Below are 23,685 nucleotides of genomic sequence, written 5' to 3' on the forward strand. Positions count from 1 at the left end.
AAGGCTGTGAATTGTCACATTGCAATGACTAGCCTACATCTGTGATACCATTCTAAGGTTGCTGGTGGATGTTGCCAAATGGGTGGGGTTAGATAGGACTTTTCAATAGGACACTTACCAGTGGACTATCTTGTGCAATATTTAACCTAAAGAGGACGTGTTGAGAAAATGCTCTGAACATCCCTGTGCTAAAGCAGTCAGGCACCTGTAATTTATGATCAAAGAAAGCATTAGTACGGTGTTATATGTGACCAATCGCCTAATTGGTAAACATTATACAAAGAAACAGCAGATATTCTCAACATATATTTTATCTATCAGGTTTCATGGCCTAAGAGGCAGACTGCTTATAATCAGTTGAAAGGGCCTGAATCATTTGGAAGTCTATGTTTCACTGCTTATGAAAATAATGTTATATGTTACCATAATAAAGTGACAGGTGCCAATAGTTACTGTAAAGTGCATAAGTTGTTTCTTAGTTTTGGATGCTCTCTCAGTAAACTTCCTTTCCTCTCCAATATATAAAAATCGGATGACCACTTTTACCAATCCCAAAATATGAAAAATACTGGTCAGCTGGATTCACAGACAAGAAAACAAACTTGCAAGCTAACTTGCATACAAAAGGAACAGTCTTGGTAAAAGAATGTAGCAGAAAAAAATCCCATGATGCCACTCCAATACCTTGATGGCTGTAATATGTCAATCGCACAATCAAACTGCTTGATCTTTGGATGGGTAATACCCTCATATTTGTCAGAAGCAAGAAAGAATTTTAAGATTCAACTTATGCAGATTTAACAGCAGCTGCAACCTTTCTTTGCATATTAAATGGCTTCATTATATATATGAAAACTGCTGCAAGCTTGATTGTGAATTCTGGCATTACAAAAAAAACCTGCAATTTTACAGCTAACATTTTTTCAGAGTAAAAATTTTATTGGACATGTTACAGGTTGCATGGCATATGTACAAGCACATATTAAGGATCTCGAACTGCCTTTACATTAGGCGCCCCTACACACTGGCAAGATCAAAGCCTTCACAAGAGGCATGGGTTGCATGGGAGGGGCCAGGGGTTAGGGAGCTTGTTGGGTTCTTGGTGTGTGTAAGATTTGTACGGCATGTGGTCCATAATGGTGTTTAGGTGGGCATTGGTATGTTGGGGTCTGTCCATTGGTTTTAAACAAGAAACACTCAAAAGAAATGCATTCTTCTCACAAACTTTTATAATACTTAACATAACTGAAAATCATCCTTACAGAATTCAAGTGATAGTTTGCGTTCTGCAAAGTATGAGGGCATCCAACAGAGAGGTTAAAAAATTGAATAGTAAAGTTTGTGTATTCATTTCATTAGGAGTGAAATGTATTGAATGAAAATTGTTTTTATTACATAAATAAATAGATTTCTGATACATGAAATAGCACTTACCAAAGGGGTATTGTAAAACAATCCATAGCGCATCCGTGGGAGTAATGAAAAGACTACTTCCTTGAAGCATACCTAAATTACCACGTACAAGAAGGACAAAAGGACAGTGCATAAACAGAACACTTTTAAAATGTATGAACTATAAATATTATTAAAATATCAGAAATGTTCAATACCCTTTTAAAATCGAATGTTTTTAAATGTATAATATTTTGATCAGCAAATGCTTTCCAGGTATCGCTAAATAAATCACCATATCCATAGGAACTCTGCAAGACAAAACAAGGGAAACTAGCGAGATCAGTACTGAGATCAAAAAAAGAACAGATAAAAATACAAACATTTTATCCTTATACATTTGAAAAAAGTATAAATCCAAAAATCTGTACTGACAATAGACATCGCTGAGATATATGCACTATCTGCAATTGTTTCAGTGGTGATTCTGGTGCAGTTGTCAAAACATTTATTTGTAATTTAGTTATTTCGAAGTCATCCAAAATATAGCTTCCAAAACAGAGAATAAAATCTGTGGAGATAACCTATGTAGAAGCAAACAGAAGAGGGCATATAAAAGTCAGCAACAGTAATGAAAATGGAGAGGCTTTCTAAATACACAGTTTTCCAAATCAATTTTCAAAGCGAGACCCTGGCTCTAACGTATTTTAATGATGTGATCAGGCCACAGACTACATCAAAGAAATGAAATCACTGCCCAATTTATTTTCTTCAAGTACAGAATACGGACACAGATGCTGAAGACAAGATATGCAGCCTGCATTGAAAGAGTGTTCAGGAAAACTTTCACAAAGTAAAAAATGATATGGCATAACCTGTACAATCCAATAGTGTTCACACCGTCATATAGAGCAGGTTGCAACTAATATCAGAAGTAGAAGCACATCATTGTGTGGCAGGAAAAAAAAAAGAGACTTCTGCTATCTAGAGACACATGATTCAGAATTAGCAATAATTTTGTCAGTGATGCTGTTTCACTGCTCAAAAAGTATGTCTGTAAATAAATTATTTTGAAATTATCTGAAACGCTGTTTTTGAAAGAGTAAGAACAGTACCTACAGAGAGAGATACTAAACAGATAGCAGTCGTGGAGATAATAAAGTTAACAATGGTACTAAATGTGGAATGGTTTTTCAAATATATGGTTTTTCAAAACAATTTACAAAGAATGAATCAGACAAGCATTAAAATTATCATTTTAATGAAACGATCAGGCTACTGATGACATGAAAGAAGTGAAAGCACTGCTCAATTTATTTTGAAGTACAGGATATCAACATCCCCAGAGCACAGATGTTAGAGAAAAGATAAGCAAGCCATATAAGAGTAGAATTCTGCATTGTATAATATCATGCAGCGTGTTTTGTAAAGTACAGAAATATTGTATCTTATAGAATAGGTTACTAATGGCTATGCTCGAAAAGAAGAGAATTTTAAAAATCCTTACGGCCTCTGTAAGTGAGATTGTCAATCATAACATCAACCTGTATTTATGCAGTGTTTTTAAAGTAGTTAACACCTGATGGCATTTCACAGAAACAGAAATGGATGCCAAACCTTAGTAGAAAATTTAGAGAGGCAACTGAAGGCATGGTGGAAAGGACCACAGGAAGCCTTTTTTTTATTCGTTCATAGGATGTGGGCGTCGCTGGCGAGGCCAGTATTTATTGCCCATCCTTAATTGCCCTTGAGAAGGTGGTGGTGAGCCTCCGCCTTGAACCGCTGCAGTCCATGTGGTGAAGGTTCTCCCACAGTGGTGTTAGGAAGGGAATTCCAGGATTTTGACCCAGCGACAATGAAGGAACATATGGGGCACATTTTATATTTCACTGAACAGAAAAATGTTATTCTATGTTCATAATAGTTTTTTTCTGGTAGTATTGCATCAAATAGTTTCTCTACCACACCCAACAAACACAAACCAATTCCCACAACTCCAACAGACAATTAAAACCTCTGACACAGGTGTCTAGGCAGAGTACTAATGCAAGACGACTTAGATTAATGCAATGCAGAACTTATTATTTTACTTGCTGTTTTGCTACACTTTCCACTCAGTCCCAGAACTCACTTTATAAACACACCCAAAGGCTTCATGTCTTCAACTGACTTATTATTCCCTAGACCTCCAAATCTCACTACTTACCAAACTATTTACCAAGTTATGCAAATTTATTACAAGGATAGCATTTTCTGCTGAAAGTAGGTCAGACTTATGATATTTTGAAACCATACACAATTGTAAAAGCTTAAAAGTACTGGGTATGTTCAGTTATTCCTCCGTCAACCTATTTTGAATATGCATTTCACATGCAACATTGTATTGAAGTGGTTCACTTCTGATATTTGAAGGCTTTTTACGTTTGAATCTAGCACAAAATAAAGCAAGAATAATTAATAGTATCTTATCATCATGGTAGCTATAGCACACGAGGAGGCCATTTGGCATCGTGCCAGCTCTTTGAAAGAGCTATCTGTTTAGTCACATTCTTTCTTTCCCCATAGCCCTGTAAATTTTCTCCCTTCAAGTATTTATCCAATTCCCTTTTGAAAGTTACTACTGAATCTGTTTCCACCATCCTTTCAGGCAGTGCATTCCAAATCATTACAACTCGCTGCATAAAAAACTGTTTCCTCATGTCGCCTCTGGCTCTTTTGCCGATCACCTTAAATCTGTGTCACCTGGTTACTGACCCTTCTGCCACAGCAAACAGTTTCTCCTTATTTACTCTGTCAAAACCGTTCATGATTTTGAACACCTCGATCAAATCTCCCCTTAACTTTCTCTGTTCTAAGGAGAACAATCCCAGCTTCTCCAGTCTCTCCACATAACTGAAGTCCCTCATTCCTGGCACCATTCTAGTAAATCTTTTTTTTTTATTATTCGTTCACGGGATGTGGGCGTCGCTGGCAAGGCCGGCATTTATTGCCCATCCCTAATTGCCCTCGAGAAGGTGGTGGTGAGCCGCCTTCTTGAACCGCTGCAATCCGTGTGGTGACGGTTCTCCCACAATGCTGTTAGGAAGGGAGTTCCAGGATTTTGACCCAGCGACAATGAAGGAACAGCGATATATTTCCAAGTCGGGATGGTGTGTGACTTGGAGGGGAACGTGCAGGTGGTGTTGTTCCCATGCGCCTGCTGCCCTTGTCCTTCTAGGTGGTAGAGGTCGCGGGTTTGGGAGGTGCTGTTGAAGAAGCCTTGGCGAGTTGCTGCAGTGCATCCTGTGGATGGTGCACACTGCAGCCACAGTGCGCCGGTGGTGAAGGGAGTGAATGTTTAGGGTGGTGGATGGGGTGCCAATCAAGCGGGCTGCTTTATCTTGGATGGTGTCGAGCTTCTTGAGTGTTGTTGGAGCTGCACTCATCCAGGCAAGTGGAGAGTATTCCATCACACTCCTGACTTGTGCCTTGTAGATGGTGGAAAGGCTTTGGGGAGTCAGGAGGTGAGTCACTCGCCGCAGAATACCCAGCCTCTGACCTGCTCTCGTAGCCACAGTATTTATATGGCTGGTCTAGTTAAGTTTCTGGTCAATGGTGACCCCCAGGATGTTGATGGTGGGGGATTCGGCGATGGTAATGCCGTTGAATGTCAAGGGGAGGTGGTTAGACTCTCTCTTGTTGGAGATGATGTGGAGATGCCGGTGATGGACTGGGGTTGACAATTGTAAACAATTTTACAACACCAAGTTATAGTCCAGCAATTTTGTTTTAAATTCACAAGCTTTCGGAGGCTTCCTCCTTCCTCAGGTAAATGTTCAGGAGCTCCTCGAAGCCTACGCATTTATACATATAGAACAATACATGGTGTTTACAGAATGCCCCTGCAACTGCCCGTTGCCAAGGCAATCACCGTGTTCAGACAGAGAGGTGTCACCTGCAGAACCCCCGAATACACATTCAACAAAAAAAACAAACAGGAAAAAAAACAGAGAGAGGCAGAAACATCCGGAAGGCAGAGAAAGCCAGCAAATGACCCATTATATTAAAAACAGATAACATTTGTTCGCTGGTGGGGTAACGTGTAGCGTGACATGAACCCAAGATCCCGGTTGAGGCCGTCCTCATGGGTGCGGAACTTGGCTATCAATTTCTGCTCGACGATTTTGCGTTGTCGTGTGTCTCGAAGGCAACGCAAAATCGGGAAATCCAGGAGCGGGACCGGATCCCGCCTCGATCCCGCCCACTTCCGCATTCCCCGCGTGCGCGCGCAGCCCCCGCTGGTGGGAATCCCGCAGGCAATTAAAGCCAGCGGGATGCCACTTGACAATATTTAGTTAGGTATTTCAGGTCATTAACTGACCTGATTAAGGGACTATGTGGGATTTTTGAACAACATGGGACTGTTTCCCACACTGGGGGAAACACTCCCAGCTCGAATGGACGTGTTGCAGCTGTCAGCCTGTGGCAGCTGCAAAGGTCCATTTGACAGGTGGTGGGGGAGACCCTCACCCATTGCAGGAGGCCACTCTGTCACTTGGGACAAAGTTTGGCCTCCACCACCCTCCTCCTGACAGTCAAAGTCACCCACCTGCACACTTACCCCGGGGTCCGGAGACATGTACCTACCTTGCGGACCCCCTCAGATGTACATCTTCCGGATGGGGGCCGCCGTAGCTGCAGTCATGACCTCCTCGGAGGGCGAACAGCATCACCAGCCTCACCAGCCTCGCCATCAATGCCGTCCACCTCTGACACATGGAGCTCCACAACAGAGTGCTGTGACACATCCACCTGTACAGCAGGAGGGAGGGCTACCGCAGAGAGAAATGCGTCGCAGAGGGCACTACCCTCACCACAGGTTCCACAGACCGAGGCTCAGCCTCCTGGACCTCTCTGAGCAGCAGTGCACACGGAGGCTCAGAGTCACTCGACATGTAGCCGTGGACATCTGCAGCCTCTTTCATGCCGAGCTGCTCCTGGCTGGCCCGTGCACCATCTTCCTACCTGTCGCTGTCAAAGTCACCACTGCCCTCCCGAACCTCTCCTCCGCAGCCTTCCAGGGTGCAACCGGGGACATCGCCGATGTCTCTCAGTCGTCTGCGCAGAAGAGCCCTGCAAATACACCGACACCCACTCTGCAGTGACACAATGGGTGGCATCAGTGGTGGGTCCTCATAGTGATACCCAGGAGTGGGCATTATTGCACAAACCGGACAGGATTCGCGAAGACATGGCAGTAGTGGTGCCAAATATAATGTGTGATGTGAGTTGTTCTGAAATTCAATATAAGTAACAACCATGACAAACCCTCAAACACCCTTATGCATCCCCTTCATGCTCATGACACGTTTGCCTTACGCTGCCTACTGCACATATGTGATGCATGCCCTGTGGCTGCAGCACAGGTGGTGGCAGGTTGAGTGAGGCTGGCCGTGAGAGAGATGCATGAGAGGGTGAGTATGGGACAGAGCCATGAGATTGTATGAGGATTGGGTTGCGTGGTAGTGGCGGGGTGAGTACTGGCGAGGTGAGTAGGTGCAGGTAAGATGAGGATGGGGTTTGAGTGGGTATGAGGGGTGATGTGACAGAGTAGTGTTGGCAGTGCCGAAGGAGATGTGGGGTGGGGGCAGTGCTGTGGCAGACGGAGTGTAGGGGAAAGACTACGTGTACTCACTGTGGCTGACCTACTGAGGTCATTGGACCGCCTCCTGCACTGTGGGCGATATGTTGGTGGCGCAGGTGACCTCCTCTGCCACCTCGAGCCAGGCCTTCCTGGTGGCGGAGGCGGGCCGCTTCCTCCCGCCCGCCGGGTGGAAGGTCTCTGTCCTCCCCCTCCTCCTCACTCCATGTATTGATACCTGGGTGAGGCATCATTAAACTGGGAGCAGCCTTCCCCCTGGGCTGCTCCATGCTGTGATTTTGCCTATTTCCTGCAGCATCTGTCAGTGGAAGACTGCCCCTTTAAATAGAGCGCCTCCAGCTGACAGATCTTACTGCGCATGTGCAGCCCGCCCGACGCGCAGATCAGCAGCGGCGAACCCGGAGGAGCAGGTAAGTGGATCCAATTAGTGGTTTGCCTGCTACGATCGCGCGGGAAACCCACTAATTTCACCGGGCGCGTTACCCACGCGCCCGCTAGCCCATCCGCCGAGAACCCACAGCCCTGCTAAAATCGGGCCCTTTGTGTCCTCATTGCAACTTGCTTTTCCACCTATCCTTGTATCATCAGCAAATTTGGCCACAAGACACTCTGTTCCTTCATCCAAGTCATTGATATATATTGTAAATAGTTGAGGCCCCAGCACTGATCCCTGCGGCACCCCACTAGTTACAGATTGCCATTTTGAAAATTACCCTTTTATCCCGACTCTTTGTTTTCTGTTCGTTAGCCAATCCTCTATCCATGCCAGTATATTACCCCCAACACCATGAGCTCTTATTTTGTGCAGTAATCTTTTATGTGGCACCTTATTGAATGCCTTTCCTATGCCTCTATTAATAAAGCCCAGGATCCCATATGCTTTTTTTAAACAGCCTTCTCAACTTGTCCTGCCACCTTCAAAGGTTTATGTATGTGCACCCCCAGTTCTCTTTGATCCTGCATCCCCTTTAAAAATGTACCATTTAGTTTATATGGCCTCTCCTCGTTCTTCCTACCAAAATGCATCACTTCACACTTCGCTGCGTTAAATTTCATCTGTCATGTGTCTGCCCATTTCACCAGTCTGTCCATGTCCTCCTGAAGTCTGTTACTATCCTCCACATTGTTTACCACATTTCTGAGTTTTGTGTCATCTGAAAACTTTGAAATTATACCCTCTATACCCAAGTCCAGGTCATTAATATATATCAAAAAGAGCAGTGGTCCTAATACTGACCCCTGGAGAACACCACTGTATACTTCCTTCCTGTCTGAAAAACAACCGTTCACCACTACTCTTTGTTTTCTGTCCCTCAGCCAATTTTGAATCCACGCTGCCACTGTCCCTTTAATCCCATGGCCGTTGATTTTGCTAGCAAGTCTATTATGTGGTACTTTATCAAATGCCTTTTGTAAGTCCATATACACAACATCAACCCTCTCCATTACTTCATCAAAGAACTCAATCAAGTGAGTCAAACACGATTTTCCTTTAACAAATCCGTGCTGACTTTCATTTATTAACCCATACTTTTCCAAGTGCCAATTAATTTTGTCCCGGATTATTGTCTCTAAAAGTTTCCCCACCACTGACGTTAGGCTGACTGGCCTGTAATTGCCAGGTTTATCCCTCTCCTCTTTATTGAACAGGGGTGTAACATTTGCAATCCTCCAGACCTCTGGCGCCTCCCCCATATCTAAGGAGGATTGGAAGAATGTGGCCAGAGCCTTACTTTCCTCAGTAACCTAGGATGCATCCCATCTGGACCGGGTGACTTTTCTACTTTGAGTACTGCCAACCTTTTAAGTACCTCCTCTTTATCTATTTTTATCCTATCCAATATTGCTACTACCTCCTCCTTTACTGCTACATTGGCAGCATCTTCTCTAGTGAAGACCGATGCGAAGTATTAATTTAGTACCTTAGCCATACCATCTGCCTCCACAAGAAGATCTTTTTTGTCCCTAATCAGCCCACCCTTCCTTTGACTACCCTTTCACTATTTATACATTTATAAAAGACTATGATACTATGATACATAGAGAGAGTAGTCCCTGTAGTCAATAACTTTCCAAGTGAAAATACTGAAATATTAAAGAAATCTCTCTTATTTTTATATCTTGTGTAAGGATAATGCACAATGGTAAACAACAAAACAACCATCTTATACCACTGTGGATGACAAAAGCAAATCAATAATCCCTATATATAGTGACATGTGAAAATTTGTACTGTGGTGTGGTATGATTTTAGAATTATTATCTTACTGTGTGGACACCTAATAGCTACTGCAAACTCCTCACTGCAAACTGCCCACATATACATTATAGTATTTCATTCAAAATAATCCAAACAGAAGTACAGTGAAACAAATTACCATAATTTTTCCTCTTAAAAAAAGTTACAAAATCAATTGCATAAAAAGAATACTTGTTGGGAATGGGGTCAATTTTGTGTTAGTCACAACTAAACATGTTATCCACGAGGCAAGCCTACAAAACTCATACATGTAACTTCAAAATAGGGTGTCATTCACATTTCTATAAAGTGTCCTTTTGTTTATCCTTCTTTGAAGGAACATAGGAACGGGGTAGGCCACTTAGACCCTTGAGCCTGTTCCGCCATTCTATTAGGTCATGGCTAATCTGCACCTCAACTCCATTTATCTACCTGTTCTCCACATCGCTTGATGTCCTTACCTATAAAAAAAATCTATCAATCTCAGTCTTGAAAATTGCAATTGACCCAGCATCTTCAGCCTTCTGGAGGAGAGAGTTCCAAATTTCTACTACCCTTTGTGTGGAAAAAATGCTTCCTGATTTCACTCCTCAATGGCCTAGTTCTAATTTTAAGATTGTGCCCCCTTGTTCTGGATTCCTCCACCAATTCCCAATTGTGCTTCCTCTAATATATAATATAACGCAGTAATTCTGTAGTATAGAGTTTTACATTTCATCAGACAAAAAGATGAGGATCCTGCCTTTTTGGCACATAGTAGAACAGGTTATAAATACCATCTTAGAACTGATCCAAACAACATGCTACTATTTCCTGCTAACTGTGAACATCTCAGTTTTCTTCTTAGTTAATGAACCTGTGTGTTTCACCAGCTATTTGGTCACGAGAGCAACAACTAGAATAGCTTATTTTGTTTCCAATATTAACGCGGACCAGTTTTATGATTGCATGCCTCTGGTGGGGTGCCTCACCCACCAGGAGCACATACCAGGAAATCACAGATGCTCTACCCCTGATTTTTCATCTATTATTAAGCTCATCACAATTAATGGATGAAAAATTAGAGGGAGCACCGCTGCGGTTTCCTTCTATGTGCTCCCAGCAGGCAAGGCGCTTCACCGACCGAACACATTCCGACCTACGGTGTCTACATAATGATATCCACAGCAAAACATTTGCATTTGGCAAATAACTTCATCCTCTCCGAACTGGGCTTTTGAACATAGGTTAGCAAATAATAAATACTGTTCACATTGGTGACATCAGCACATACTTATGAACCCAATTTTTATTTTTGCAAAATAAATTTTTGGACAATGTAGCAACTTGAGCAGCTTAGCAAATTCTGACCATCACCACTCCTGCATAAGATAGCTACCTATCAAGCAGCAAATTTACTTTTAATTGCTTTGGGCTGCAATCTTAAAGGTTACTAGAGTTCAGAGACAGTAATAAATAATTCAGATTCAGATTACCAGCAATAAATGTGTCATAAATAAAGTGAAGAGATGTGCGGCTCATATCATGAATGTAATTAAGTTTACTGTGTAAAATAATTGAACATTAACTCCTTGCTTCACATTCTAAAATAATGTAAATTAGGCTGTATAATCAGATTATGTTCAATCGATTTTGCCTTTTGCTGATTCATAAATAAATTTTTCAAAATAGGATTTTGACAAGCTAAAACTGAACTGATAAAAAAAATTGTAACAGCTGGCAGATTAGCTGCTTTACTTCTTTGTCATAGTAAAAGTCAGTGATAAGAAAGCGAATTTATGGTAGGGGTCGAAAATAATGGTTTTGGTCTTCCTAATGACCAGTTGGAGGACATTTTCACTCACCCACAACTTAATGTCAGACAGGAAATCGGAATGGACAAAATGATCATGGAGTCAAGGAAAGTGAGGGAGAGGTAGAGGTGGACATCATCAGCATATGTATGAAAACTGACCCTTTGCCTATAGATAGTAAGGGGCAAGATGTAGATAAGGAAGAGAACGGAGCCAATCATAGATCCTTTAATGATGCCAGTGGTGGGGAGAAGCATTTGCTGGATCTGGCTGCATTGGAACAGATAGGATCCAAACCATGCAAGAGCACTGTCATGGAGCTGAACAACAAAGGAGGTGAAGGAGGAGGATGGTATGATCAATAGATGGATTTTAAGGAAGGTCTTATAGGAGGAGAGGGAGGTAGAGAGGCAGTGTGTTTCGGGAGGCAATTCCAGAGCGTAGGGCCTAGACAGCTGAAGGCACAACCACTAATGGTGGGACGAAGGAAGTAGGGGATGCACAAGAAGCCAAAGTTGGAGGAACATAGAGTTCTCAGCAGGTTGTAGGACTGGAGGAGGTTACTGAGAGGGGTGAGGCTATGAAGGGATGTATACAAGAGGAAAAGAATTTTAAATTTAAGGAGTTGGAGGACCAGGAGCCAATACAGGTCAACGAGCAGAGGGATGTTGGGTGAGCAGGACTTGGTGCAGAACAGGATATGGGACGCAGAGTTTTGGATGAGCTGAGGTTTATGGAGGGCGGAGGATGGGAGGCCAGTCAGGATAGCATTGGTCAGGTCTAGAGCTGACAAGGGCATGGTTGAGAGTTTCAGCAGCGGATGGGCTGAGGCAGGGGTGAAGGCAGGCGATGTTACGGAGGAGGAAGTAGGCGGTCTTTATGATGGAGAGGATAGGGTTGGAAACTCAGCTCGGGGTTAAGTAGAAAGCCAAGATTGTGACCACTGGTTCGACCTGGATCAGGGGCCAGAGAGGGGAATGGAATTGATGGCATGGGTATGGAGTTTGTGGTGGGGTTCGAAGACTATGGCTTGGGTCATCCCAATGCTTAACTAGAGAAAATTGCAGCTCATCCAGGACTGAATGTCAGACAAGCAGTATGACAACACAGAGGCAGTGGAATTGTTGAGTGTGATGTGGTGGAGAGGTAGACCTGGTGGTTATCAGCATACATGTGTTATCAGCATACATGTGTTATCAGCATACATGTCTTCAGGATGATGGTGCCAACGGGCAGCATGTAGATGAGAAAGAGGAGGGGGTCACGGATAAATCCTTGGGGACTCTAGAAGTAACAGTGCAGGGGCAGAAAAAGAAGCCTTAGCTGGAGATGCTCTGGCTCCAGCTGCATAGGTAAGATTGAAACCAAGTGAATGCAGTCCCACTGAGTTGGACAATGGAGGAGAGGTGTTAGAAGAGGATGGTGTAGTCAACCTCGTCAAAGGTTGCAGAGAAGTTGAGAAACACAAAGAGTGATAGTGCACCAGGGTCACAGTCACAGAGGATATCATTTGTGACTTTGGTTAGGCCGTTTCTGTGCTGTGGCAGGGGGGATAACCTGATTGTGGAGAGTTGCGGGAAAGATGGGTTGAAGATGTACTGAAGGGATTCAAACAGGGAGTTTTGGGAGTGATGGGCAAAGTGGTAGGAAGTAACAATAGTAAATTTATTCCCGAACTCTACTGTTATCCTTCAACTCCTCTTCAACAAAGACAAAAGTAGATTTCACAAAATGGGCAAATACTCTACTGCTTCAACCTCTATTACATAAGAATGTTTTGGACAGAAGACCACTGGTCCATCAAGCCTGCTCTTCCAAACCTCCCATCGGATTCTTTACCACGACTCTAGAACTAATAGCTCTGTATCCTATTTCCTAACAGGAATTCATCCAGTCCATTTTTTTAAAGCCTGCCATGATAATCTGTTCTATCACCCTCACTAGTAATCTGTTCCACAATTCTATCACTCCCTTACTAAAGAAATGTTGCTTAAATTTCCTATTTTCCTTTAATACCCTTGACTTAAAACAGTGTCTCTTAATTGAATTCTGTGGCTGACAGAAGAACTTTTCTGCATTCAGATTCTCCATATCAATAAAATCTTGAAGACTTCTGCCAAGCACCCCTTCATCCCCCTCCTCTCCAGAGAGTAAAATCCCAAGGTAGACAATCTTTCTTCAATACAGTGATTTTAATGTAGAAAAATAACCCAAGGCGCTTCACAGGAGCATAAACAGACATAAAATGGACACTGAGCCAAATAAGTAGATATTAGGAGGGCTGATCAAAAGCTTAGTCAAAGACGTGTGATTTAAGGAGAGTCTTAAAGAAGGAGTGGGAGGTGGAGAGGTGGGGGTTTAGGGGGGAATTGCAGAGTGTGAGGTCTAGTCGGTTGAAGGCACGGCCACCAACGAAGCGATGCACAAGAGGCCAGAGTCAGAAGAACATAGAGTTCTGTCGGTGCTAGAGGGCTGGAGGATGGAGAGAGATAGGGAAGGGCGAGGCCATGAAGGGATTTATACACGAGGATGAGAATTTTAAATTGGAGTTAAACTGTAGTTTTCCCTTTCCTGTCTTTTGTGTCTCTCTGCATCAAATACAGGCAAAAGGAAATGCAGATATCTGTTGCTCTGTAACTGGCCACAAGAAGGTGTTCAACAGTAATTTGGGAGTCAGTCTCCATTTTCCCATCCTCCTATATACCTTCTAATAATAGTACACACAAGATCTGGAACTTACCAGGTTGGGAATCCTGGCCACTAATCTGCCCAGCTACACTGGGAGTTGCCTGCACAGTCATTCTTGATTTTACCACCTCTTCAATCTTTTTTTTTTATTCGTTCACGGGATGTGGGCGTCGCTGGCGAGGCCAGCATTTATTGCCCATCCCTAATTGCCCTTGAGAAGGTGGTGGTGAGTCGCCTTCTTGAGTCCGTGTGGTGACGGTTCTCCCACAGTGCTGTTAGGAAGGGAGTTCCAGGATTTTGACCCAGCGACAATGAAGGAACGACGATATATTTCCAAGTCGGGATGGTGCGTGACTTGGAGGGGAACGTGCAGGTGGTGTTGTTCCCATGTACCTGCTGCTCTTGTCCTTCTAGGTGGTAGAGGTCGCGGGTTTGGGAGGTGCTGTCGAAGAAGCCTTGGCGAGTTGCTGCAGTGCATCCTGTGGATGGTGCACACTGCAGCCACAGTGCGCCGGTGGTGAAGGGAGTGAATGTTTAGGGTGGTGGATGGGGTGCCAATCAAGCGGGCTGCTTTATCTTGGATGGTGTCGAGCTTCTTGAGTGCTGTTGGAGCTGCACTCATCCAGGCAAGTGGAGAGTATTCCATCACACTCCTGACTTGTGCCTTGTAGATGGTGGAAAGGCTTTGGGGAGTCAGGAAGTGAGTCACTCGCCGCAGAATACCCAGCCTCTGACCTGCTCTCGTAGCCACAGTATTTATATGGCTGGTCCAGTTAAGTTTCTGGTCAATGGTGACCCCCAGGATGTTGATGGTGGGGGATTCGGCGATGGTAATGCCGTTGAATGTCAAGGGGAGGTGGTTAGACTCTCTCTTGTTGGAGATGGTCATTGCCTGGCACTTATCTGGCACGAATGTTACTTGCCACTTATGAGCCCAAGCCTGGATGTTGTCCAGGTCTTGCTGCATGCGGGCTCGGACTGCTTCATTATTTGAGGGGTTGCGAATGGAACTGAACACTGTGCAGTCATCAGCAAACATCCCCATTTCTGACCTTATGATGGAGGGAAGGTCATTGATGAAGCAGCTGAAGATGGTTGGGCCTAGGACACTGACGCATCTTCTTTTTGGAATTTTGGACTGAATTATTATAATGTAAAGTAGTAGCCATCAGTTGCAGGAAACACCTTCCTGCAGTTGACACAGATTGTGAAGCCAAATTTAACAAAATTCAGAATCTTTGGAAAGACTACTGAGTCAGAACTCAAGTCTACTGCACCAAAAGTAATTCTTGACTTCATAATCCAAACAGATGCGATTCCATCTAAAACAAATATGGGAACCGTGCAAAATGCAGTGAGGCCAACAACTGTAGACAAATATTTGAACACAGACCACACTGGAGTGTTACATGTGTTGTGTAGAAATAAGAACTCTCTTGAAGGGGTAGCCATCCTTATTGATTTTCCCCATTAGATTACCTGATTTACCCAGAGCAAATAGATGATGACAAACAAACATCCCATTATTAGTGGTCTACAATCAGTAGCAAAGTAGTAAAGTACTTACAGTGTCCCACATTACAATGTTCACATCAGTATCAAAAGAGTTGTTGACGTGTTGGGAAATATAGAGGTTAACAAAGTCACAGAAATGGTGGTACATATTGACACCTAAAATAAAGAATAAATGTTCATTAATGAATGAGGCAAAATTTGCTTTGCCAAATGCAACTGGTAAATGTACAGCTGGGTGTCACTCACTGTGATATCACCAAGATGCTGACTTCTTGGTTGAGCACCTACTGCAATCACCAACATTCTATTTCTTTCTAGAAACATATTCACAGTGTTTGACAAAGCCCTAAAACAATATTATTTTTAATATGTTTAAAACAAAGGCTGTGGAAATGTAAGTTTTGGGAGTTTTGTAAACACTGAACTGAGCAACAAGGCTGTGATTAGGAACTCATAGGTATGTTAGTGATTATGAATAAGGAAATATGGATAGGACAGCTTTGTTGAAAGAGAAGTAAAAGCACTATATAAAATCTTTTAAGGTCAATATAACTATGTATATACTTTGTTTTATAACAACACAGAAACTAGCAAATATAGCTAATATTTAGAGAGTTTTCCGATATTTTAGAAGGGTAGCAAGTGAAAATGGTCACTGACTATTGCAGACATTTACATTTATTGTATATTTATTGTTCCCTCTGATATACACAAAAATGAGATACTGTTTGTACCCATTTTCCCCTTGGACCTGGCAAGGAGACAACATAACCCCAAGATCCCAGAACATTTACAATCATCTTCTAACTAATTTTTACATTTAATTGATTCACTTCAAGACAAACACTTAAAATGAGTATTTTTAAAAAACAGGTCATTTGATCAATAGGCAAAATTAATAAAATAGTAGCTTACTTTAGATGCAAAGGCACAACATTATGCGAGTCAGTGAAGACTGCTACTAATTTAGTAGGAAAATTATTTGGCTTTACCTGCATCAAGCTTCATGAAGTAAGTTGGCTTTTCAATAATGAGGTCACAATTTCCATCTTCCATCAGTTGAAAGTTCAGTTGAGAATATGTTTGTAGTTCCGCAAACCTGTGCAAAGAACAGATTATAATGATACAAAAATATTGAATCAGTGCTGCCTAAGGATACCAAGTACTTAATAATTTATCACTGTTCAATTTGCTCCAGTTTAAAATGTCAAAGGGTTTCCCGGTGTCATGTACAACCGCTGCATCTATCAAATTAACTGAATGGGCTCGATTTTAGGAGGAAGGCGGGTTGGCAGCAGGGGTTCGATTGAGCCCGGGCTCCGCACCCGATCGCAGCCTAATTGAAGGCACTTACCTTGGCTTCCGGGTTTTGCGCTGGAAAGCTGCGCAGCGGGCGGACTGCGCAGCCGCATCATAGGCTGTCAGCTGGAGGAGCCCTATTTAAAGGGGCAGTCCTACACTGACTGATGCTGCAGAAAGGAGCCAAAATTACAGCATGGAGCAGCCCAGAGAGAAGGCTGCTCCCAGGTTTAATGATGCCTCACTCCAGGTCCTACTGGACGGGGTGAGGAGGAGAAGGACAGAGATCTTCTCCCCGGCGGACGGGAGGAAGTGGCCCTGCCTCTGCCACCACGAAGGCCTGGCTCGCTTCAATGACCTAAGTCGGTCAGCCGAAGTGAGTACACTTACTCATTCCCCTACACTCCATTTGCCACATCACCACCTCCACCCCTCATCTCCTTCTGCACTGCCAACACTACTCTATCACATCACTCCTCACACCCACTCAAAGCTCATCCTCATCTTACCTGCACTTACTCACCTCGCAAGTACTCATCTCAGCACTACCACTAAACCCAATCTTCATACAAACTCATGGCTCCATCTCATACTCACCCTCTCATGCATCTCTTTCACGGTCAGCCTCACCCAACCTGCCACTACCTGTGCTGCAGCCACAGGGCATGCATCACATATGTGTAGTAGGAAGAGTAAGGCAAACGTGTCATGAACATGAAGGGGATACACAAGGGTGTTTGAGGGTTTGTCATGGTTTTTACTTATATTTGATTTCTGATCAACTTACATTACATATTATATTGTCACCACTACTGCCACGCCTTTGCAAATCTTGTCTGGTTTGTCTAATAATGCCCTTTCCTGAGGATCACAATGAAGACCCACACCTGATGCCACCCATTGTGTCACTGCAGAGTGGGTGTAGGTATATTGCAGGGCTCTTTTGTGTAGACGACTGAGAGACGTCGGCAATGTCCCCGGTGGCACCCTGGAAGGATGCGGAGGAGAAGTTGTTGAGGGCAGTGGTGACTTTGACAGCGACAGGTAAGATGATGATGCTCGGGCCAGCCGGGAGCAGCTCGGCATGAAGGAGGCTGCAGATGTCCATGACTACATGTCGAGTGACTCTGAGCCTCCGTGTGCACTGCTGCTCAGAGAAGTCCAGGAAGCTGAGCCTCAGCCTGTAGACCCAGTGGCGAGAGGTAGTGCCTTCTGCGATTGCCCTCCCTCCTGCTGTGCAGGTGGATGTGTCATAGCACTGTGTTGTGGAGCTCCACGTATCAGAGGTGGAAGGTGTGGCCGGCGAGTCTGGTGATGCTGTTCGTCCTCCGAGGAGGACATGACTGCAGCTATGGCGGCCCCCATCTGGAAGATGAGCGTTTGAGGGGATCCGCAAGGTAGGTAAATGTGTCTGCACACCAGGGTTGAGGTTGCAAGTTTGTGAATTTTATTGTTAGGAGGAGGGTAGTGGAGGCCAAACTTTGTCCAAAGTGACAGAGTGGCCTCCTGCAATGAGTGAAGGTCTCCCTCCCCCCACTGTTAAATGGACCTTTGCAGCTGCCAGAGGCTGGTGGCTGCAACATGTCCATTTCAACTGGGAGTGTTGCCCCCAGTATGGGAAACACGCTCAGTTGAGTTGAAAATCCCACCCCTCCTAAAATATCCTACAAATCAGGTCTGCAAACAACCTGAACTATCTAATTAATTGGTTTAAGCGGGATCCCGCCGGCTTTAATTGCGTCACTGGGGAACCCGGAAGCGGGCGGGTTGGAGCCAGGCTCCGGACCCGCCCCAGGAATCCCCGATTTTCGGAGCCCCCCCGCCACGAACCTGCCCTCTCGGACGTCCAAAAATCGAGCCCAATATGTTGAAGTGCACTATGCTGTAAATGAACGTGGTTTCGTTTTTCATTATTGACAAATTGTTATTGTAACATCATAATGAAGATAATTTTGTAACATTATAATGAAGAAAACTGTGTAAAAATACATTAATTGTAAACATGAAATTAATCGTCAAGGAATTTGAGAATTACACAAATTAATGATTTTGCCTTGCACATCACTAGTCCACATTTTCAATTATAGACTGTAGCACTAAATTTCAAACTCCTACTTGTTCTTGCTAACATTAGGAATGATACTATTGTGAAGAAAATTTTTACTGTGAAATTTATTTTCCATTCCTACTCCTCTGTTAATGCTGCTCCATAGTCAACTACTGGGAGGTGCAGGAAATCAGCTGGGGATGACCTGCTGTCTTATTTTTCCTCTCTCTACATTGCCTCCTGATAGCACAATCAAAACTGGAAAGTTGCCAGATAGCAAATCATGCCACAAACCCATCATTCTACTATTCCACAGAGTGGTGCATTGAGATACACATAAACTATACTAAAGGTTTATAATTTAAGGAAAAAAACCTTAAAGTATACCATAGATTTATAATCAAATCAGAAGTTTTATTACAAATAATAGAATCATACAGCACAAAAGGAGGCAATTCAGCCCATCATGCCTCTGCTGGCTCTTTGAAAAAGCTATCCAATTAATCCCACAACCCTGTTCTTTCCCCATAGCCCTGCAATTTTTTCCTTTTCAAGTATATATTCAATTCCTTTTTAAAAGTTACTATTGAATCTGCTTTCACCTCACTTTTAGGTAGTGCATTCCAGATCCTAACAACTCGCTGCATAAAATTCTCCTTATCTCTCCTATTTAGATCAGTAAATGGAATAAATGCACCTTCTAGTGAGAATACATGAAAGGCATTGTTTACTGCAAGCACAAAGTCTGTGCATCATTGTGTAACACATTACCTTCAATTAATTTATTTTAATTATGGTTTCAAACTTGGTGGTAATTCAATTATATTTTTAAAATGTCAAAAGTAACTTCTCATATTTCAGAGAGACCATAAGGATCGCTGGTGTATGGAGTGGAAAGCTTCACAGTGGACTGTGGAAGAAACTCTGCTGAAGTTGGGGTTATGCTACATTCTTGGGTCAGAGTAGAGAGCACTTCAAACTGTGTTTATACTGTAGCTGCTGGTCTGAGACAAATAGCTACAGAATCAGTTCCAGCCTGGGTGTGAATCAAATTCTCAACAGCATGTGCGGAGCTCTACAGTCACATTTTATGCACGTTGAGCGCACAGGCAGGAGAATCCATGTTCTCAAAACACTTAAAGCAGGATCTGTGTAAGATTTTAAAATGCCCAGGACGTCATGTTTATATTACTGCAAGTAAGAAATCGATGTGCAGTGATGCAAAAATGGCAGTGTAGCTATAGCTTTATTCTGCATTTCGCCAACACTGAACTTTGGCTGGAAGTACTTGATGGTAACATTAGATGCCTGAAATGGAAAACTATTCCATTCCTCTCCTCAGCACTGACATCTCTCACCTTGATTATCACAAAAATTCAATATATATAAATTTTAAAATAATAATTTTCACAACTTTTCTGTTACTTTTTTTTTTAATTTAATCTCCTTATCACCTTTTCCGGTCTTGTAACTCTTATTTTGTTTAAATTTTTCTTTTCCTCACATGTACTTTATTGCTATCTCTGTCCCTCTCAGTTTCTCAACTCCCAGCTTCTGTTCTAATAATTACTGTGTATTTATTCACCTTGAAGTAGGTAGAAGTTACTATGTTTGAGGTTTCCACTGGAGCCTAAAGTAACAGGGATTCTCCCACATTGTCAATTTAAGTATACATTGTAGTATTTCCTTGCTGTAATATTGAAAAATGTGACTGTTGAATAAATAGGTAGGATTTGCAGCACCGAAATGGTCCTAACCAAAGTCACAAACACTATTCTCTGTGACTGTGGTCGTGGTGCATTATCTCTCCTCATCTTCCTCAACCTCTCTGCAACCTTTGACATGGATGACTAGACCACTCTCCTCCACTTGTCCAGCTCAGTGGGACTACCCTCGCATGGTTCCACTCATACCTACCCAAACATAGCCAGTGCATCTCCAGCAATGGCTTCTCTTCCAGCCATTGCAGTGGTACCTCCGGAGTCCCCTAAGGATCTATACTTGACTCCTCCTTTTCCTCATCTACATGCTCACCCTCATTCTTACTCATCTGTGGACGTGGAGTCAGCTTCCACATTTTTGCTGATGACACCCAGCTCCATTCTCCACCACCTCTCTCAACCCTTCCACTGTCTCTGTCAGACTGCTTGTCCAACATCTAGCCTCCTAGAATTTCCTCTAACTATACATTGGGAAGACTGAAGCCATCATCTTTGGCCCTCAGCACAAACTCCGTTCCCTTGCCAATAACTTCATCCCCCTCCATGGCCTATGTCTTAGGTGGGACCTGAATATTTGCAGCTTAGACCCCGAGCTGAGTTGCCAACCTATATGCTCTCCATCACAAAGACTGCCTACTTACACCGCTAACATCTCTAGTCTCCACCATGTTCGCTCATCTGCTGCCGAAACTCTCATCCAAGCTTTGGCCACCTCCAGATTCTAATTGTCTCCTGGCCTGTCTCCCATACTCCACTCTCTGTAAACTTAAGCTCACCCAAAATTCTGCTGCCCGTATTCTTTCCCGCAGAGTGTCCCGCTCACCCATCACCCGTTCTTACTGACCTACATTAATTCCCGGTCCCCATGCCTCAAATTTAATATTCTCATCCTTGTGTTTAAATTCCTTCATGACTTCACTCCTCCCAATCTCTGTAACCTCCTTCAGCTCTACAGCCCCCCGCCCACCCTCCTTTGAACTCTCCACCTCTTTAACTGGCCTCTTGTGCAACCCCTCCTCCCTTCGCCCCAGCATTGGTGGCCATGCCTTCATCTGCCTAGGCCCCATGTTCAGGAATTCCCATCCTAAACCCCTCTTCCTCTCCACTTCGGTCTCTTCCTTTAAGACCCTCCTTAAAACCCATCTCTTTGACCAAGCTTTTGGTAAACCCTCCTAATATCTCCTTCTTTGGCTCAGCAACTATTTAACTTTGATTACACATCTGTGAAGCATCTTGGGACTTTCTATATTAAAGGCGCTATATAAATGCAAGTTATTGTTATTTTTTTGCCTCTTCAATTGTACAAAACACAGTAGTGTAACATGTAGTAGGGTAACATGTCTGCAACCAAGACAGGCTCATAATCACAGCCACAACTGCTAATTCACTGTAATGTATATAATTAAAACTTTGCAACAACAAAAGGAATCGCTCCAAAAACTATTGGTTGACTAACAAAAATAGATCAAAATATATTTAAACTGCAAGTCATTATACGCTATCTTGGGAAGTGACAGAGATCTGTAGAGTTTACTGCCACTACTTTCCAGTTTATAACCATGGAGGTTAGAGAGAGAACAATAAAACACTATAACTGAACTTCTGTAGCAATGATAATCATAAATCAAATTAAAAAGAGAAAAACATGAATATTTCTGTAATACTATTACATTCTTTCCCCAATTTTGTATTTATAGGCATTACAAAGTACATCAAGTATGTTGTACAGTTGCTGCTAGTACTTAATTATTCATATTGAGGTCACACAACATCAACTTCTTGCATCATTTCAATGATACATAAGAAATATTATTTATTTTACACACATACAATATTTCTTTAGGTACTGGTTCATTTTTGTTAAAATGTACTACTGATTACAAATTACAAATTTAATAAGAGAAAAGTCATGGTAATAAATCAAAACCATAAAACTTCATAATATCTTCGAATAAACAAAAATGGTCTTTTTCATCACCCCCAAAAGATATTTTCTCCCCTTTCCCTTATTGGGTGGCCCCATCAAACAGCACCACTTTTAACTGAAAGGTGACCTGTTCCAAGCCTCCACCAATACTGTTTTGAAATCAATCATTCTGAGATATAGAGAAGAGCCATTGGGAGAACTTTCCACTTGAGGATGCACTGAAGCTTCATGTGGCTGAGATCTGCATCAGTTTTACTTCTAAGGTTCATAAATATCAATGTAGTTAAAGTGCACTCAGTAAAAGCAGTCAATCCACCCACAACTGTTAAACAACTAAAAGAAAAGATACAAGACAAAACAATAAGCAAAGAAAACTGCTAAACTTAATTAGCAATACTCCCTGCAAAGGGATACTTGAATAGGTTTTCAATCCTTGTGTGCTCCAGTATTTATGTTTGGTTGAAGACTAAATTAAGATGTTATAGTTACTTGTGTGAGAAGCAACCGTGTGCAGATAACAGATGGACATATGCTTAACTTAAATCTTCTGTGATAAAGAAAGGATTAAAATCACAAGATATAGCTTTTCCAAAACATTTTGAAACATGAATATAATCACTCCTCCACAATAAATGTCTAAATATCATAATACTGTAAAAGGTACAAGAACTTACCAGGACTGGAGAGGACTCTTATGTTCTCCTTCAGCCATCAGTGCCTTTTTATCCAATTTGCAGTGGCCTCCAATTTCACCATCTTGAAGGAAATCCTCCTTGTATCTGTTGAGTCAAAATCTGCACTTTTTCTTTGCGGCATTAAAAGACCAGTAATATTGAGGCCTCTCCAATATTGGCCGACCATAAGAACATAAGAAATAGGAGCAGGAGTAGGCCAATCGGCCCTTCGAGCCTGCTCCGCCATTTAATAAGATCATGGCTGATCTGATCCTAACCTCAAATCTAAATTCATGTCCAATTTCCTGCCCGCTCCCCGATAAGAACATCTACATGTAAAACATAGAACACCAAGGACTTAACTTTTAGTATCCCTTAAGACTTAATTCTTAAGAGATCTCAAACACTTGGTGTTCCAAAATAATAACATGTTCTGAAGGGGTCCTTATAATTTGATGTCTGATTCAAAAAAATATCTTAAATGGGATCTAAATTTATTGGGGGATACAATATATATGCACAAACATTACAATGAATGATTCTGTAACTTCAACTAGAGTATGCCCTTTATCTACTGTTCATTCGTGTAAGATCACTTACTCACATAAGAAGCTCCGGACACTAAAGAGGTGAATTCAAATCCAACCACAGCAAGTTCTGAAACTGGATTCAATAAATTTGGTGATTTGTGAATTGGCACCAGAAATAAATTACCATAAAAGCTGTCGGACTGTCATAAAAACCAATTG

At 42.6% G+C, this 23,685-nt stretch overlaps 1 protein-coding gene across 2 annotated transcripts in view; it reads right to left on the bottom strand.

Annotated features, from left to right (window-relative positions):
* Positions 1-23,685, bottom strand: part of eogt (EGF domain-specific O-linked N-acetylglucosamine (GlcNAc) transferase) — a 69,453-nt gene that overhangs the window by 33,511 nt on the left and 12,257 nt on the right. For both annotated transcript variants that reach the window (XM_067999130.1, XM_067999131.1), the window contains exons 6-11: positions 22,937-23,041; positions 16,261-16,367; positions 15,321-15,424; positions 1,611-1,703; positions 1,435-1,506; positions 119-205 (exon numbers count right to left, since the gene is read on the bottom strand). In XM_067999130.1, coding sequence (XP_067855231.1) covers positions 119-205; positions 1,435-1,506; positions 1,611-1,703; positions 15,321-15,424; positions 16,261-16,367; positions 22,937-23,041 — 568 coding nt within the window. The remainder of the gene's footprint in view (positions 1-118; positions 206-1,434; positions 1,507-1,610; positions 1,704-15,320; positions 15,425-16,260; positions 16,368-22,936; positions 23,042-23,685) is intronic.

This window comes from Heptranchias perlo, chromosome 17 (genome assembly GCF_035084215.1).
Source record: "Heptranchias perlo isolate sHepPer1 chromosome 17, sHepPer1.hap1, whole genome shotgun sequence".
In the NCBI taxonomy this organism is placed as follows: domain Eukaryota; kingdom Metazoa; phylum Chordata; class Chondrichthyes; order Hexanchiformes; family Hexanchidae; genus Heptranchias; species Heptranchias perlo.